General features: G+C 44.8%; 1 protein-coding gene and 2 long non-coding RNA genes across 11 annotated transcripts in view; all 3 read left to right on the forward strand.

Annotated features, from left to right (window-relative positions):
* The window catches only part of ralbp1 (ralA binding protein 1), a 44,363-nt gene extending 25,707 nt beyond the window's left edge, over positions 1-18,656 (forward strand). For 2 of the 3 annotated variants that reach the window (XM_052475941.1, XM_052475942.1), the window contains exons 9-13: positions 7,723-7,854; positions 8,795-8,905; positions 9,764-9,885; positions 13,940-14,060; positions 14,400-18,656. In XM_052475941.1, coding sequence (XP_052331901.1) covers positions 7,723-7,854; positions 8,795-8,905; positions 9,764-9,885; positions 13,940-14,060; positions 14,400-14,723 — 810 coding nt within the window. In that variant the 3' untranslated portion in view covers positions 14,724-18,656. The remainder of the gene's footprint in view (positions 1-7,722; positions 7,855-8,794; positions 8,906-9,763; positions 9,886-13,939; positions 14,061-14,399) is intronic. The other variant, XR_008076486.1, reaches the window with a different exon arrangement.
* LOC127910870 (uncharacterized) lies at positions 1,093-7,703 on the forward strand. 2 transcript variants are annotated; one of them, XR_008076493.1, is made up of 3 exons: positions 1,093-6,592; positions 6,645-6,696; positions 7,399-7,703. It is a non-coding gene; the product is annotated as an uncharacterized LOC127910870 (long non-coding RNA). The 2 variants fall into 2 exon arrangements; XR_008076494.1 differs by having other exon boundaries at positions 7,373-7,471.
* On the forward strand, positions 10,819-13,933 carry LOC127910869 (uncharacterized). 6 transcript variants are annotated; one of them, XR_008076487.1, is made up of 3 exons: positions 10,819-11,957; positions 13,099-13,492; positions 13,608-13,933. It is a non-coding gene; the product is annotated as an uncharacterized LOC127910869 (long non-coding RNA). The 6 variants fall into 6 exon arrangements; XR_008076491.1 differs by having other exon boundaries at positions 13,099-13,460; positions 13,640-13,933; XR_008076488.1 differs by having other exon boundaries at positions 10,819-11,729; positions 11,808-11,957; positions 13,099-13,933.
* Positions 18,657-19,038: the final 382 nt, after the last annotated feature.

Genomic DNA, 19,038 nt, shown 5'->3' on the forward strand with positions numbered 1-19,038 from the left:
TACTACTGGCTATAACTACTGGCTATAACTACTGGCTATAACTACTGGCTATAACTACTGACCACTACTACTGGCTATAACTACTGACCACTACTACTGGCTATAACTACTGACCACTACTACTGGCTATAACTACTGACCACTACTACTGGCTATAACTACTGACCACTACTACTGGCTATAACTACTGACCACTACTACTGGCTATAACTACTGACCACTACTACTGGCTATAACTACTGACCACTACTACTGGCTATAACTACTGACCACTACTACTGGCTATAACTACTGACCACTACTACTGGCTATAACTACTGACCACTACTACTGGCTATAACTACTGACCACTACTACTGGCTATAACTACTGACCACTACTACTGGCTATAACTACTGACCACTACTACTGGCTATAACTACTGGCCACTACTACTGGCTATAACTACTGGCTATAACTACTGGCCACTACTACTGGCTATAACTACTGGCTATAACTACTGGCTATAACTACTGACCACTACTACTGGCTATAACTACTGACCACTACTACTGGCTATAACTACTGACCACTACTACTGGCTATAACTACTGACCACTACTACTGGCTATAACTACTGACCACTACTACTGGCTATAACTACTGGCCACTACTACTGGCTATAACTACTGGCTATAACTACTGGCTATAACTACTGGCCACTACTACTGGCTATAACTACTGGCCACTACTACTGGCTATAACTACTGGCTATAACTACTGGCTATAACTACTGGCTATAACTACTGACCACTACTACTGGCTATAACTACTGACCACTACTACTGGCTATAACTACTGACCACTACTACTGGCTATAACTACTGGCTATAACTACTGACCACTACTACTGGCTATAACTACTGACCACTACTACTGGCTATAACTACTGACCACTACTACTGGCTATAACTACTGGCTATAACTACTGACCACTACTACTGGCTATAACTACTGACCACTACTACTGGCTATAACTACTGACCACTACTACTGGCTATAACTACTGACCACTACTACTGGCTATAACTACTACTACTGGCTATAACTACTACTACTGGCTATAACTACTGACCACTACTACTGGCTATAACTACTGACCACTACTACTGGCTATAACTACTGACCACTACTACTGGCTATAACTACTGACCACTACTACTGGCTATAACTACTGACCACACACCATTGTTTGAGCTGCTGCCGTGTTGTGTTGTTGTCTTAGGTCTCTCTTTATGTTGTGGTGTCTTTTGTTGAGATGTGCAATTTAAAAAATATATATTTTTATCCCAGCTCCCATCCCCATAGGAGGTCTTTAGGCCATCATTGTTGCTAATAATTAGTACCTAATTGACTTGCCTGGTTAAATAAATAAAAATCAACCACCCGACTTTCCTCGTATCGACTGACAGTGACTTGATGCAGTCGGAGGTATACACTCAGCCCACGGTCGTCGTAACCCAACTCCACCGAGATTTAAACTAGACCAAAAATATAAACGCATGTAAATTCACATAAAAGATCCTAGAAATGTAAACGCATGTTTAGTTTCATGTAAAGTGTTTAATAAAAGATCCTAGACATTTTCCAGATGCACAAAAAAAGCTAATTTCTCAAAACATTTTGTGCATCTGGAAAATTGAACATCCCTGTTAGTGAACATTTCTCCTTTTGCCAAGATATGCCACAGCTGTCAGGTGGATGAATGATCATGAAAGCTGATTTTTAAACAGCATGATCATGCCACTGGTGCAGCTTGTGCTGGGGACAATAAAAAGACCACTCTAAAATGTGCAGTTCTGTCATACAATGTGAGCGGTATTGACATGTTGAATGTCTAAACTACTGGCACACAGCTCAGACACCCATACATACCCCACAAGACATGCCACCAGAGGTCTGTCTAAACTACTGGCACACAGCTCAGACACCCATACATACCCCACAAGACATGCCACCAGAGGTCTGTCTAAACTACTAGCACACAGCTCAGACACCCATACATACCCCACAAGACATGCCACCAGAGGTCTGTTTAAACTACTGGCACACAGCTCAGACACCCATACATACCCCACAAGACATGCCACCAGAGGTCTGTCTAAACTACTAGCACACAGCTCAGACACCCATACATACCCCACAAGACATACCACCAGAGGTCTGTTTAAACTACTAGCACACAGCTCAGACACCCATACATACCCCACAAGACATGCCACCAGAGGTCTGTCTAAACTACTGGCACACAGCTCAGACACCCATACATACCCCACAAGACATGCCACCAGAGGTCTGTCTAAACTACTGGCACACAGCTCAGACACCCATACATACCCCACAAGACATACCACCAGAGGTCTGTTTAAACTACTAGCACACAGCTCAGACACCCATACATACCCCACAAGACATGCCACCAGAGGTCTGTCTAAACTACTAGCACACAGCTCAGACACCCATACATACCTCACAAGACATACCACCAGAGGTCTGTTTAAACTACTAGCACACAGCTCAGACACCCATACATACCCCACAAGACATGCCACCAGAGGTCTCTTCACAGTCCCCAAGTCCAGATCAGACTATGGGAGGCGCACAGTACTACATAGAGCCATGACTACATGGAACTCTATTCCACAGTACTACATAGAGACATGACTACATGGAACTCTATTCCACAGTACTACATAGAGCCATGACTACATGGAACTCTATTCCACAGTACTACATAGAGCCATGACTACATGGAACTCTATTCCACAGTACTACATAGAGCCATGACTACATGGAACTCTATTCCACAGTACTACATAGAGCCATGACTACATGGAACTCTATTCCACAGTACTACATAGAGCCATGACTACATGGAACTCTATTCCACAGTACTACATAGAGCCATGACTACATGGAACTCTATTCCACAGTACTACATAGAGCCATGACTACATGGAACTCTATTCCACAGTACTACATAGAGCCATGACTACATGGAACTCTATTCCACAGTACTACATAGAGCCATGACTACATGGAACTCTATTCCACAGTACTACATAGAGCCATGACTACATGGAACTCTATTCCACAGTACTACATAGAGACATGACTACATGGAACTCTATTCCACAGAACTACATAGAGCCATGACTACATGGAACTCTATTCCACAGTACTACATAGAGCCATGACTACATGGAACTCTATTCCACAGTACTACATAGAGCCATGACTACATGGAACTCTATTCCACAGTACTACATAGAGCCATGACGATATGGAACTCTATTCCACAGTACTACATAGAGCCATGACTACATGGAACTCTATTCCACAGTACTACATAGAGCCATGACTACATCGAACTCTATTCCACAGTACTACATAGAGCCATGACTACATGGAACTCTATTCCACAGTACTACATAGAGCCGTGACTACATGGAACTCTATTCCACAGTACTACATAGAGCCGTGACTACATGGAACTCTATTCCACAGTAACTACATAGAGCCATGATTACATGGAACTCTATTCCACAGTACTACATAGAGCCGTGACTACATGGAACTCTATTCCACAGTACTACATAGAGCCGTGACTACATGGAACTCTATTCCACAGTACTACATAGAGCCATGATTACATGGAACTCTATTCCACAGTACTACATAGAGCCGTGACTACATGGAACTCTATTCCACAGTACTACATAGAGCCGTGACCACATGGAACTCTATTCCACAGTACTACATAGAGCCATGACGATATGGAACTCTATTCCACAGTACTACATAGAGCCATGACTACATGGAACTCTATTCCACAGTAACTACATAGAGCCATGATTACATGGAACTCTATTCCACAGTACTACATAGAGACATGACTACATGGAACTCTATTCCACAGTACTACATAGAGACATGACTACATGGAACTCTATTCCACAGTACTACATAGAGACATGACTACATGGAACTCTATTCCACAGTACTACATAGAGACATGACTACATGGAACTCTATTCCACAGTACTACATAGAGCCATGACTACATGGAACTCTTCCACAGTACTACATAGAGCCATGACTACATGGAACTCTATTCCACAGTACTACATAGAGCCATGACTACATGGAACTCTATTCCACAGTACTACATAGAGCCATGACTACATGGAACTCTATTCCACAGTACTACATAGAGACATGACTACATGGAACTCTATTCCACAGAACTACATAGAGCCATGACTACATGGAACTCTATTCCACAGTACTACATAGAGCCATGACTACATGGAACTCTATTCCACAGTACTACATAGAGCCATGACTACATGGAACTCTATTCCACAGTACTACATAGAGCCATGACTACATGGAACTCTATTCCACAGTACTACATAGAGCCATGACTACATGGAACTCTATTCCACAGTACTACATAGAGCCATGACTACATGGAACTCTATTCCACAGTACTACATAGAGCCATGACTACATGGAACTCTATTCCACAGTACTACATAGAGCCATGACTACATGGAACTCTATTCCACAGTACTACATAGAGACATGACTACATGGAACTCTATTCCACAGAACTACATAGAGCCATGACTACATGGAACTCTATTCCACAGTACTACATAGAGCCATGACTACATGGAACTCTATTCCACAGTACTACATAGAGCCATGACTACATGGAACTCTATTCCACAGTACTACATAGAGCCATGACGATATGGAACTCTATTCCACAGTACTACATAGAGCCATGACTACATGGAACTCTATTCCACAGTACTACATAGAGCCATGACTACATGGAACTCTATTCCACAGTACTACATAGAGCCGTGACTACATGGAACTCTATTCCACAGTACTACATAGAGCCGTGACTACATGGAACTCTATTCCACAGTAACTACATAGAGCCGTGACTACATGGAACTCTATTCCACAGTACTACATAGAGCCGTGACTACATGGAACTCTATTCCACAGTACTACATAGAGCCGTGACTACATGGAACTCTATTCCACAGTACTACATAGAGCCATGACTACATGGAACTCTATTCCACAGTACTACATAGAGCCATGACTACATGGAACTCTATTCCACAGTACTACATAGAGCCATGACTACATGGAACTCTATTCCACAGTACTACATAGAGCCATGACGATATGGAACTCTATTCCACAGTACTACATAGAGCCATGACTACATGGAACTCTATTCCACAGTACTACATAGAGCCATGACTACATGGAACTCTATTCCACAGTACTACATAGAGCCATGACTACATGGAACTCTATTCCACAGTACTACATAGAGCCATGACTACATGGAACTCTATTCCACATCAGGTAACTGATTCAAAGAGTAAAATTAGATTTAAAAAACAGATAAAAATACACCTCATGGAACAGCAGGGACTGTGAAGAGAGACACACACGATAACATACACATGGATGTAGTACTGTAGATATGTGGTGGTGGTTTAGTAGGGGCCTGAGGGCACACAGTGTGTTGTGAAATCTGTGAATGTATTGTAATGTTTTAAAAATGGTATAAACTGCCTTAATTATGATGAACCCCAGGAAGAGTAGCTGCTGCCTTGGCAGGAATTAATGAGGATCCATTATAAACCCCAGGAAGAGTAGCTGCTGCCTTGGCAGGAACTAATGGGGATTCATAATAAACCCCAGGAAGAGTAGCTGCTGCCTTGGTAAAAACTAATGGGGATCCATAATAAACCCCAGGAAGAGTAGCTGCTGCCTTGACAGGAACTAATGGGGATTCATAATAAACCCCAGGAAGAGTAGCTGCTGCCTTGGCAGGAACTAATGGGGATTCATAATAAACCCCAGGAAGAGTAGCTGCTGCCTTGGTAAAAACTAATGGGGATCCATAATAAACCCCAGGAAGAGTAGCTGCTGCCTTGACAGGAACTAATGGGGATCCATAATAAACCCCAGGAAGAGTAGCTGCTGCCTTGGCAGGAACTAATGGGGATCCATAATAAACCCCAGGAAGAGTAGCTGCTGCCTTGGCAGGAACTAATGGGGATCCATAATAAACACAGATGTCTCAGGTTTTGAGTGCAAGTGTCTTGCTGACTACCGGAATCCACCTGTGGGAGAAAAGGAGTATTTCTGTCAGTAATAAAGCCCTTTTGTGGAAGAAAAAAACATAATTCTGATTGGCTGGGCCTGGCTCCTCCGTGGATGGGACTATGTCATCCCCACCCGTGACTCCACCCCTGAGAGGTCATGTGAAATCCATGGCCTAATTTATTATATATATATTTTTTTTTATTTACTTGATTTCCTTCTAAAAACTGTAACTCTTTGAAATTGTTGCATGTTGTGTTTTATATATTTTTGTTCAGTGTAACATATTGTGTAGTTAATATTAAAGGTCATTGTGTAGTTAATATTATAGGTTATATTGTGTAGTTAATATTAAAGGTTATATTGTGTAGTTAATATTAAAGGTTATATTGTGTAGTTAATATTAAAGGTTATATTGTGTAGTTAATATTAAAGGTCATATTGTGTAGTTAATATTAAAGGTCATATGGTGTAGTTAATATTAAAGGTCATATTGTGTAGTTAATATTAAAGGTCATATTGTGTAGTTAATATTAAAGGTTATATTGTGTAGTTAATATTAAAGGTTATATTGTGTAGTTAATATTAAAGGTCATATTGTGTAGTTAATATTAAAGGTTATATTGTGTAGTTAATATTAAAGGTTATATTGTGTAGTTAATATTAAAGGTCATATTGTGTAGTTAATATTAAAGGTTATATTGTGTAGTTAATATTAAAGGTTATATTGTGTAGTTAATATTAAAGGTTATATTGTGTAGTTAATATTAAAGGTTATATTGTGTAGTTAATATGAAAGGTTATATTGTGTAGTTAATATGAAAGGTTATATTGTGTAGTTAATATGAAAGGTTATATTGTGTAGTTAATATTAAAGGTTATATTGTGTAGTTAATATTAAAGGTTATATTGTGTAGTTAATATGAAAGGTTATATTGTGTAGTTAATATGAAAGGTTATATTGTGTAGTTAATATGAAAGGTTATATGGTGTAGTTAATATTAAAGGTTATATGGTGTAGTTAATATTAAAGGTTATATTGTGTAGTTAATATTAAAGGTCATATTGTGTAGTTAATATTAAAGGTTATATTGTGTAGTTAATATTAAAGGTTATATTGTGTAGTTAATATGAAAGGTTATATTGTGTAGTTAATATGAAAGGTTATATTGTGTAGTTAATATGAAAGGTTATATTGTGTAGTTAATATTAAAGGTTATATTGTGTAGTTAATATTAAAGGTTATATTGTGTAGTTAATATTAAAGGTTATATTGTGTAGTTAATATTAAAGGTTATATTGTGTAGTTAATATTAAAGGTCATATTGTGTAGTTAATATTAAAGGTTATATTGTGTAGTTAATATTAAAGGTTATATTGTGTAGTTAATATTAAAGGTTATATTGTGTAGTTAATATTAAAGGTTATATTGTGTAGTTAATATTAAAGGTCATATTGTGTAGTTAATATTAAAGGTTATATTGTGTAGTTAATATTAAAGGTTCCTATAATTCTGTATGATAATGCCCCCCTCCCTAGGAGTTCCTGCTGAACTGCCTTCACAGAGACCTCCAGGCTGGGGTGAAGGATCTGTCTAAAGAAGAGAGGCTCTGGGAGGTCCAACGAATCCTGACCGCTTTAAAGCGCAAACTACGGGAGGCGAAGAGACAGGCGAGGACACACACACACAACATACAGAGCATTCGGAAAATGGATTCAGATTTCTTCCTTTCGTCCACATTTTGTTACGTTACAGCCTTATCCTAAAATGGATTATATAAAACATGTTCCTCATCAATCTACTACACACAATCCCCCATGATGACATCACAATCCCCCATGATGACATCACAATACCCCATAATGACATCACAATCTCCCATGATGACATCAGAATAGCCCATAATGACATCACAATACCCCATAATGACAAAGCGAAATCAGGTTTTTTTTTTAATGGAATTTTTAAAAATTCTTGAGACGTTTTTACAACTTGCTTGAAGTCCACCTGTGGTAAATTCAATTGATTGGACATGATTTGGAAAGAGACACACCTGTCTATATGACGTCAGGGCAAAAACCAAGCCATGAGGTCGAAGGAATTGTCCGTTCGAGCTCCGAGACAGGATTACGTTGAGTCACAACGTAACAAAGTCATACCAGTCATATTACCAGGGTTAGAGGTTATATTCATTCTATTTACCAGTCATGTTACCAGGGTTAGAGGTTCCAAGCCTGTTCTATTCATTACATTTCTGTGTGCTGCTGCTGCATGGTGAATGCCGTTGTCTAGGCAACCAAAGAGTGCTTGTATCAGCAAGAAGCGACAGCGTTTCATCAATGTTAAGAGTCTGTGCTGCAGCAGAAACTCAACCTGCCTTCCCGTCTTCAGTTTGTTTATTAGTTTCCAGAATGACGGTTATTTTTTCCATACCTGTCGGTTACACGGTTATGCAGTAATTGTGCCAGCCCTAGTGGGTACCTCCCAGGAGTGTCAGTGATCCGGTCTCTCTAACGTACGTACGTGTGTGTGTGTGTGTGTGTGTGTGTGTGTGTGTGTGTGTGTGTGTGTGTGTGTGTGTGTGTGTGTGTGTGTGTGTGTGTGTGTCAGGAGTGTGAGACTAAGATAGCCCAGGAAATAGCCAGTCTCTCTAAAGAAGACGTTTCTAAAGAAGAGATGACTGAGAATGAAGAAGAGGTGGTCAACATACTGCTGGCACAGGTAACACAGGGTAACACAGGGTAACACAGGGTAACACAGGGTAACACAGGGTAACACAGGGTAACACAGGTAACACAGGGTAACACAGGGTAACACAGGTAACACAGGGTAACACAGGGTAACACACGGTAACACAGGGTAACACACGGTAACACACGGTAACTCTCTCTCTCTCTCTCTCTCTCTCTCTCTCTCCCTCACTCTCCCCTCTGTCTCTCCCCTCCCTGCCTCCCCTGTCTCTCCCTCCCCTCCTCCCCTGTCTCTCTGTCTCTCCCTCCCCTCTCTCTCTCCCTCTCTCCCTCCCCTCTCTCTCTCCCTCTCTCCCTCCCCTCTCTCTCTCTCCCTCCCTCTCTCTCTCCCTCTCTCCCTCCCCTCTCTCTCTCCCTCTCTCCCTCCCCTCTCTCTCTCCCTCCCTCCCTCCCCTCTCTCTCCCTCCCCCTCCTCTCCCCTCTGTCTCTCCCTCTCTCCCTCCCCTCTGTCTCTCCCCTCCCTGCCTCCCCTGTCTCTCCCTCTCTCCCTCCCCTCTCTCTCTCTCCCTCTCTCCTCACTCTCCCCTCTGTCTCTCCCCTCCCTGCCTCCCCTGTCTCTCCCTCTCTCTCTCCCTCTCTCCTCACTCTCCCCTGTCTCTCCCTCTCTCCCTCCCCTCTCTCTCTCCCTCTCTCCTCACTCTCCCCTGTCTCTCCCTCCTCTCCCTCTCCTGTCTCTCCCTCCTCTCCCTCCCCTGTCTCTCCCTCCTCTCCCTCCCCTCTCTCCTCACTCTCCCCTGTCTCTCCCTCCCCTCTCTCTCTCCCTCTCTCCTCACTCTCCCCTCTGTCTCTCCCCTCCCTGCCGCCCTCTCCCCTCCCTCCCTCCCTACAGGAGAATGAAATCCTGACAGAGCAGGAGGAGCTGATATCTCTGGAGCAGGTGTTGAGGAGACAGATCGCTACAGAGAAGGAGGAGATCGAGAGACTGAGGGCCGAGATCGCTGACATACAGAGGTCAGAACTCTGACTGGCGTGACCGGCTAGAGGTCACAGCTCTGACTGACGTGACCGGCTAGAGGTCACAGCTCGTGACCGGCTAGAGGTCACAGCTCGTGACCGGCTAGAGGTCACAGCTCGTGACCGGCTAGAGGTCACAGCTCGTGACCGGCTAGAGGTCACAGCTCGTGACCGGCTAGAGGTCACAGCTCGTGACCGGCTAGAGGTCACAGCTCGTGACCGGCTAGAGGTCACAGCTCGTGACCGGCTAGAGGTCACAGCTCTGACTGACGTGAGACTAACACTTTACATGTGTTGATATTTTTATAAAGTGTAGATTTTACAATCTTGAGTCGGCTCAACTATCCTGCAGTACTATTTTGTCTCTGGCTAGTCTCATCTCTCCTTACGGGAGGCAGGTAGCCTAGTGGTTAGAGTGTTGGGTCAGTAACCAGCAGGTAGCCTAGTGGTTAGAGTGTTGGACCAGTAACCAGCAGGTAGCCTAGTGGTTAGAGCGTTGGACTAGTAACCAGCAGGTAGCCTAGTGGTTAGAGCATTGGACTAGTAACCAGCAGGTAGCCTAGTGGTTAGAGCGTTGGACTAGTAACCAGCAGGTAGCCTAGTGGTTAGAGCATTGGACTAGTAACCAGCAGGTAGCCTAGTGGTTAGAGTGTTGGACTAGTAACCAGCAGGTAGCCTAGTGGTTAGAGTGTTGGGTCAGTAACCAGCAGGTAGCCTAGTGGTTAGAGCGTTGGACTAGTAACCAGCAGGTAGCCTAGTGGTTAGAGTGTTGGGTCAGTAACCAGCAGGTAGCCTAGTGGTTAGAGTGTTGGACTAGTAACCAGCAGTTAGCCTAGTGGTTAGAGTGTTGGACTAGTAACCAGCAGGTAGCCTAGTGGTTAGAGTGTTGGGTCAGTAACCAGCAGGTAGCCTAGTGGTTAGAGTGTTGGACTAGTAACCAGCAGGTAGCCTAGTGGTTAGAGTGTTGGGTCAGTAACCAGCAGGTAGCCTAGTGGTTAGAGTGTTGGACTAGTAACCAGCAGTTAGCCTAGTGGTTAGAGTGTTGGACTAGTAGCCAGCAGGTAGCCTAGTGGTTAGAGTGTTGGGTCAGTAACCAGCAGGTAGCCTAGTGGTTAGAGTGTTGGGTCAGTAACCAGCAGGTAGCCTAGTGGTTAGAGTGTTGGGTCAGTAACCAGCAGGTAGCCTAGTGGTTAGAGTGTTGGACCAGTAACCAGCAGGTAGACTAGTGGTTAGAGCGTTGGACTAGTAACCAGCAGGTAGCCTAGTGGTTAGAGCGTTGGACTAGTAACCAGCAGGTAGCCTAGTGGTTAGAGTGTTGGGTCAGTAACCAGCAGGTAGCCTAGTGGTTAGAGTGTTGGACTAGTAACCAGCAGTTAGCCTAGTGGTTAGAGTGTTGGACTAGTAGCCAGCAGGTAGCCTAGTGGTTAGAGTGTTGGGTCAGTAACCAGCAGGTAGCCTAGTGGTTAGAGTGTTGGGTCAGTAACCAGCAGGTAGCCTAGTGGTTAGAGTGTTGGGTCAGTAACCAGCAGGTAGCCTAGTGGTTAGAGTGTTGGACCAGTAACCAGCAGGTAGACTAGTGGTTAGAGCGTTGGACTAGTAACCAGCAGGTAGCCTAGTGGTTAGAGCGTTGGACTAGTAACCAGCAGGTAGCCTAGTGGTTAGAGCGTTGGACTAGTAACCAGCAGGTAGCCTAGTGGTTAGAGTGTTGGGTCAGTAACCAGCAGGTAGCCTAGTGGTTAGAGTGTTGGACTAGTAACCAGCAGGTAGCCTAGTGGTTAGAGCGTTGGACTAGTAACCAGCAGGTAGCCTAGTGGTTAGAGCGTTGGACTAGTAACCAGCAGGTAGCCTAGTGGTTAGAGTGTTGGGTCAGTAACCAGCAGGTAGCCTAGTGGTTAGAGAGTTGGGTCAGTAACCAGCAGGTAGCCTAGTGGTTAGAGTGTTGGGTCAGTAACCAGCAGGTAGCCTAGTGGTTAGTGTTGGGTCAGTAACCAGCAGGTAGCCTAGTGGTTAGTGTTGCACTAGTAACCAGCAGGTAGCCTAGTGGTTAGTGTTGGACTAGTAACCAGCAGGTAGCCTAGTGGTTAGTTTTGGACTAGTAACCAGCAGGTAGCCTAGTGGTTAGTGTTGGACTAGTAACCAGCAGGTAGCCTAGTGGTTAGTGTTAGGATGGCAGGTAGCCTAGTGGTTAGAGTGTTGGGACGGCAGGCAGCCTAGTGGTTAGAGTGTTGGGATGGCAGGTAGCCTAGTGGTTAGAGCGTTGGGTCAGTAACCAGCAGGTAGCCTAGTGGTTAGAGTGTTGGGTCAGTAACCAGCAGGTAGCCTAGTGGTTAGAGTGTTGGACCAGTAACCAGCAGGTAGACTAGTGGTTAGAGAGTTGGACTAGTAACCAGCAGGTAGCCTAGTGGTTAGAGCGTTGGACTAGTAACCAGCAGGTAGCCTAGTGGTTAGAGCGTTGGACTAGTAACCAGCAGGTAGCCTAGTGGTTAGTGTTGGGTCAGTAACCAGCAGGTAGCCTAGTGGTTAGAGTGTTGGGTCACTAACCAGCAGGTAGCCTAGTGGTTAGAGTGTTGGGTCAGTAACCAGCAGGTAGCCTAGTGGTTAGAGTGTTGGGTCAGTAACCAGCAGGTAGTCTAGTGGTTAGAGTGTTGGACTAGTAACCAGCAGTTAGCCTAGTGGTTAGAGTGTTGGACTAGTAGCCAGCAGGTAGCGTAGTGGTTAGAGTGTTGGGTCAGTAACCAGCAGGTAGCCTAGTGGTTAGAGTGTTGGGTCAGTAACCAGCAGGTAGCCTAGTGGTTAGTGTGTTGGGTCAGTAACCAGCAGGTAGCCTAGTGGTTAGAGTGTTGGACCAGTAACCAGCAGGTAGACTAGTGGTTAGAGCGTTGGACCAGTAACCAGCAGGTAGACTAGTGGTTAGAGCGTTGGACCAGTAACCAGCAGGTAGCCTAGTGGTTAGAGTGTTGGACTAGTAACCAGCAGGTAGCCTAGTGGTTAGAGCGTTGGACTAGTAACCAGCAGGTAGCCTAGTGGTTAGAGCGTTGGACTAGTAACCAGCAGGTAGCCTAGTGGTTAGAGTGTTGGGTCAGTAACCAGCAGGTAGCCTAGTGGTTAGAGCATTGGACCAGTAACCAGCAGGTAGCCTAGTGGTTAGAGTGTTGGGTCAGTAACCAGCAGGTAGCCTAGTGGTTAGAGCGTTGGACTAGTAACCAGCAGGTAGCCTAGTGGTTAGTGTTGGACTAGTAACCAGCAGGTAGCCTAGTGGTTAGTGTTGGACTAGTAACCAGCAGGTAGCCTAGTGGTTAGTGTTGGACTAGTAACCAGCAGGTAGCCTAGTGGTTAGTGTTGGACTAGTAACCAGCAGGTAGCCTAGTGGTTAGTGTTGGACTAGTAACCAGCAGGTAGCCTAGTGGTTAGAGTGTTAGGATGGCAGGTAGCCTAGTGGTTAGTGTTGGACTAGTAACCAGCAGGTAGCCTCGTGGTTAGAGTGTTAGGATGGCAGGTAGCCTAGTGGTTAGAGCGTTGGGTCAGTAACCAGCAGGTAGCCTAGTGGTTAGTGTTGGACTAGTAACCAGCAGGTAGCCTAGTGGTTAGAGTGTTAGGATGGCAGGTAGCCTAGTGGTTAGAGCGTTGGGTCAGTAACCAGCAGGTAGCCTAGTGGTTAGAGCGTTGGGTCAGTAACCAGCAGGTAGCCTAGTGGTTAGTGTTGGACTAGTAACCAGCAGGTAGCCTAGTGGTTAGAGTGTTAGGATGGCAGGTAGCCTAGTGGTTAGAGTGTTAGGATGGCAGGTAGCCTAGTGGTTAGAGTGTTAGGATGGCAGGTAGCCTAGTGGTTAGAGTGTTAGGATGGCAGGTAGCCTAGTGGTTAGAGTGTTAGGATGGCAGGTAGCCTAGTGGTTAGTGTTGGACTAGTAACCAGCAGGTAGCCTAGTGGTTAGAGTGTTAGGATGGCAGGTAGCCTAGTGGTTAGAGAGAGCAACTCAATATTAGGAAGGAGTTCTTAATATTTTGTCCACTGGTGAATATGAGCTAAGCTCTCCTCTCCTTGTGTCTATAGTCGTCAACAGGGTCGCAGTGAGACAGAGGAGTACTCTTCAGACAGCGAGAGTGAGAGCGAAGACGAGGAGGAACTACAGATGATCCTGGAAGAGCTGCACAAACAGAACGAAGAACTGGAGGTGAGAGACTGAGGGAGAAGAGAGAGGGGGGATGTCTGAGCTCTGATATACTTAGTGCTTTTATTCTGCGTCATCTAGTTTTGCTTCTTGTTGCTGTCTCTCTCTGTCTGTCTCTCTCTCTCTCTTTCTCTCTCTCTCTTTCTCTCTCTCTCTCTCTCTCTCTCTCTCTCTGTCTCTCTCTCTCTCTCTCTCTCTCTCTCTCTCTGTCTCTCTCTTTCTCTCTCTCTCTGTCTCTCTCTGTCTCTCTCTGTCTGTCTTTCTCTGTCTCTCTCTGTCTGTCTCTCTCTCTCTGTCCGTCTGAACTGTCTCTCCTTGTGTCTCCATCTCGCCATTCTCCAGAACAAGAACACCCACTTCAACCAGGCCATCCACGAGGAGCAGGAAGCCATCTTGGAACTGCGCGTTCAGCTCCGCCTCCTCCAGACCCACAAGCTTCAGCAGCAGGAGCTGACAGCCCCACCTGCAGCAGAACAGGCTCCGCCCATACAGCCCAGCCCCGAGGCGAGGAGCGAGGAGCAGACCAAACGTTCCGTAGTTGCCGTGGTTTCCCCTGCAGCAGCAGAGCCAGTGGTGGTGGTGGAAGCTAAGAACGGGAAAGCTACCACCGCCAAGGATCCACCGAAACCTTCCCCTAGTAAAGATAGGAGGGAGACCAACCTGTGAGCTCCTCTCCAGCTCTACACATTCCTCTCCATCTCTCCCTGGCCTCTATTCATCTCTCCCTGGCCTCTATTCATCTCTCCCTGGCCTCTATTCATCTCTCCCTGGCCTCTATCCATCTCTCCCTGGCCTCTATCCATCTCTCCCTGGCCTCTATCCATCTCTCCCTGTCCCTGGCCTCTATCCATCTCTCCCTGGCCTCTATCCATCTCTCCCTGGCCTCTATCCATCTCTCCCTGGCCTCTATCCATCTCTCCCTGGCCTCTATCCATCTCTCCCTGGCCTCTATCCATCTCTCCCTGGCCTCTATCCATCTCTCCCTGGCCTCTATTCATCTCTCCCTGGCCTCTATTCATCTCTCCCTGGCCTCTATCCATCTCTCCCTGGCCTCTATCCATCTCTCCCTGGCCTCTATCCATCTCTCCCTGGTCTCTATTCATCTCTCCCTGGCCTCTATCCATCTCTCCCTGGCCTCTATCCATCTCTCCCTGGCCTCTATCCATCTCTCCCTGGCCTCTATCCATCTCTCCCTGGCCTCTATCCATCTCTCCCTGGCCTCTATTCATCTCTCCCTGGCCTCTATCCATCTCTCCCTGGCCTCTATCCATCTCTCCCTGGCCTCTATCCATCTCTCCCTGGCCTCTATCCATCTCTCCCTGGCCTCTATCCATCTCTCCCTGGCCTCTATCCATCTCTCCCTGGCCTCTATCCATCTCTCCCTGGCCTCTATCCATCTCTCCCTGGCCTCTATCCATCTCTCCCTGGCCTCTATCCATCTCTCCCTGGCCTCTATCCATCTCTCCCTGGCCTCTATCCATCTCTCCCTGGCCTCTATCCATCTCTCCCTGGTCTCTATCCATCTCTCCCTGGTCTCTATCCATCTCTCCCTGGTCTCTATTCATCTCTCCCTGGCCTCTATCCATCTCTCCCTGGCCTCTATCCATCTCTCCCTGGCCTCTATCCATCTCTCCCTGGCCTCTATCCATCTCTCCCTGGCCTCTATCCATCTCTCCCTGGTCTCTATTCATCTCTCCCTGGCCTCTATCCATCTCTCCCTGGCCTCTATCCATCTCTCCCTGGCCTCTATCCATCTCTCCCTGGCCTCTATCCATCTCTCCCTGGCCTCTATCCATCTCTCCCTGGCCTCTATCCATCTCTCCCCGGCCTCTATCCATCTCTCCCTGGCCTCTATCCATCTCTCCCTGGTCTCTCTCCCCGGTCTCTATCCATCTCTCCCCGGTCTCTCTCCCTCTCTCCCCGGTCTCTCTCCCTCTCTCCCCGGTCTCTCTCCCTCTCTATCCATCTCTCCCTGGTCTCTCTCCCCGGTCTCTATCCATCTCTCCCCGGTCTCTCTCCCTCTCTCCCCGGTCTCTCTCCCTCTCTCCCCGGTCTCTCTCCCTCTCTCCCCGGTCTCTCTCCCCGTCTCTATCCATCTCTCCCCGGTCTCTCTCCCCGTCTCTATCCATCTCTCCCCGGTCTCTATCCATCTCTCCCCGGTCTCTCTCCCTGGTCTCTTTCCCTCTCTCCCCGGTCTCTATTAATCTCTCCCTGGACTCTATTCCTCTCTCCCCGGACTCTATTCATCCCTCTCCCCCTCTTTCCCTGGGATCCATCCATCTCTCACCTTCTCCCTGGCCAAACGAGGAGGAGAGGAGGAGATAGGAGAGGAGGAGATAGGAGAGGAGGAGGTAGGAGAGGAGGAGAAAGGCTACTAATGAAGGACGAGGTTGGTTCTATTGGTTATATTCACAAAGCATCTCACAGTAGGAGTGCTGATCTCAGATCAGATCCTCTCTGTCCATGTAGTTCTTATTCACTAAAATCTAAAAGGCTAAACTGATCCTAGATCAGCACTCCGACTCGGTTGCTTTATGAATACAGACCTATAAATGATAGAAAAGCATCTTAGATGACAGCTTTTTAATATGGCCCATGTTAAACCAACAACATTAAAAACAACTCCACTTAATGCTTGTCTTTACCAATCCTGTACCAATCCTGTACCAATCCTGTACCAATCCTGTACCAATCCTGTACCAGTCCTGTACCAGTCCTGTACCAGTCCTGTACCAGTCCTGTACCAATCCTGTACCAGTCCTGTACCAGTCCTGTACCAATCCTGTACCAGTCCTGTACGAGTCCTGCACCAATCATGGATGGAATGGATCCTCTGTGCCATAATAACTGAGAGAGAGAGACACGGGTCTGTTGGGTCGATAGAACCACTAAAGACAACATTAAAGAGAGATGTCAAACATTTTTTTTACAACTTCATATTCATCATCTCCATCACCACCTCAACATCAACGTGAGAGAAAATGGCGCGTTTCTATTTTTGTTGTTGTTGTAGTAAACAATATAATTACGAGCGTTGCCAATGACATGCAATGGCTCCTCCCATAATTGATTAAAATCACATGATGCACACTGATGATGTCATTGGTAACACTTATCTTCCTCTTATGACTTTTTTACTACAAAACATAGAAATGCTTCATTTACACACATGTTGATGTTGATGATGAATTATAAAATATAAATATTTGGAAACATTAATACATTTTTATTTATTTAATTTTTTATTTAACTGACTTGCCTAGTTAAATAAAGGTTAAGAAAAAAAATTCTTATTTACAATGACGGCCGAGGAACGGTGGGTTAACTGCCTTGTTCAGGGGCAGAACGATAGATTTTTACCTTGTCAGCTCGGAGGATTCGATCTTGCAACCTTCCGGGTTACTAGTCCAACGCGCTAAACCACTAGGCTTACCCTGCCGATTAGTCTATCTATCTATTATATATTTACATAATACTCTGGTAGATATTGGTGATTGGTCTATCTATATATTTACATAATACGCTGGTAGATATTGGGAGAAGAAGACTAAATCCTTGCAAATAGAAAATGTTTAAATGTACCTACCTGATGCCATTTATTCAGTCATATTAATATATAGTAGAGGATGGTAAGCTGAAGAAGCAGCACGAACATGTCAACTTCACTGTGCCTGTTAATACAAACCTGTTGAATGATCTACAGAACACATTCAGAACCCACAGAGATAAGCGTTACGAAATGCTTATGTAGTGCTTATGAATGTTTTATGGATGGGTTATGAAGTCCTTATGTAGTGCTTATGGATGGGTTATGAATGTGTTATGAAGTCCTTATGTAGGTAGTACCCTTCAAGTAAAATGTTGCCTGCCTTTTTTCCATATTCATAATTACATCTCTTATTGACAGAGGGTCAGAAGGACTGGGTTGTGTTCATTTGGGCATCAAACGGAAGAAAACCAATTGAAAACGGGGTGGCACTAACTTAACTTGTTCAATGAGAAATGCACTTTTTTTTTTCTCTTTCCGTTGCAAAACTTTTTTAAATTTTTTTTTTAAACAACGTTGTTGTTGTTTTTTTCATTCTGTGCCCTAATAAACAAGAGCTTGTTATAAAGTGGGCGCAAGTCAACATTATAAGTCAGTCATTACAGAATACATAGTCAACGACCATTGGAACGATGGAAACATGCTACTTTACCTGTCGTTGTCAATTTGTGATGGGTGAAAGCGAAGGACATTAAGACGGCACAGCAGGATGTGCATGTACATTATTGTAAAATGTAAAACATACTGTATTTTCAACATTTTGGCATTTCTGTTTTTTTTTGTTGACGTAAGTAATGATCTGAATTAACTGAAGGAAGTGTGACAGCGCTCTGTTCTACAGCGTTGGAACTTGTTGCTCTGAGCAAATCCTGTCGCCGGGGAAATGTGATTTTTGTTTTTTAGAAATGTTATCGTTTATTAACGAATCTGTTACGATTGAAATGAATATGACTCGTAACTGTGGTTTAATCTTCGCCATAAGGTTATTTTCATATTGTTAAAGGCTTTCGTAGCTTCCCATGCCAGTTGAAAAATAAAGGTGTAGAACTGAACATTATGCTTCCTTATTGGTCATCTTTTCTTGTTATTATTTATTTATATATTAACACCAGTAAAACTACCCCAAGGTTGTCGTGTTAATCAATGAATGAATCCAATTTTGATTTATATATAGCTGTTTTAACATTTGTCAGGACGTGTTTATATAGAAGCTGACCTTGACCCCAAAATTGCAATCTGTAGCTCAGAGGGTATAAGAAACCTGGCGATGAACCAGATTTGAGGAAAAGCTCTGTCTATTCAAAACTTGTTGATAGGTCATATTGGGAACTTCTGAACAAACTCTAAATATTGCTATGGCAAAAAGTCTCCTCATCCAACTCCAGTCCACTCTCACAGGCTACATTAATAATTGCCATACCTGGATTTAACCGT

The sequence above is a fragment of the Oncorhynchus keta genome, chromosome 23 (genome assembly GCF_023373465.1).
Source record: "Oncorhynchus keta strain PuntledgeMale-10-30-2019 chromosome 23, Oket_V2, whole genome shotgun sequence".
In the NCBI taxonomy this organism is placed as follows: domain Eukaryota; kingdom Metazoa; phylum Chordata; class Actinopteri; order Salmoniformes; family Salmonidae; genus Oncorhynchus; species Oncorhynchus keta.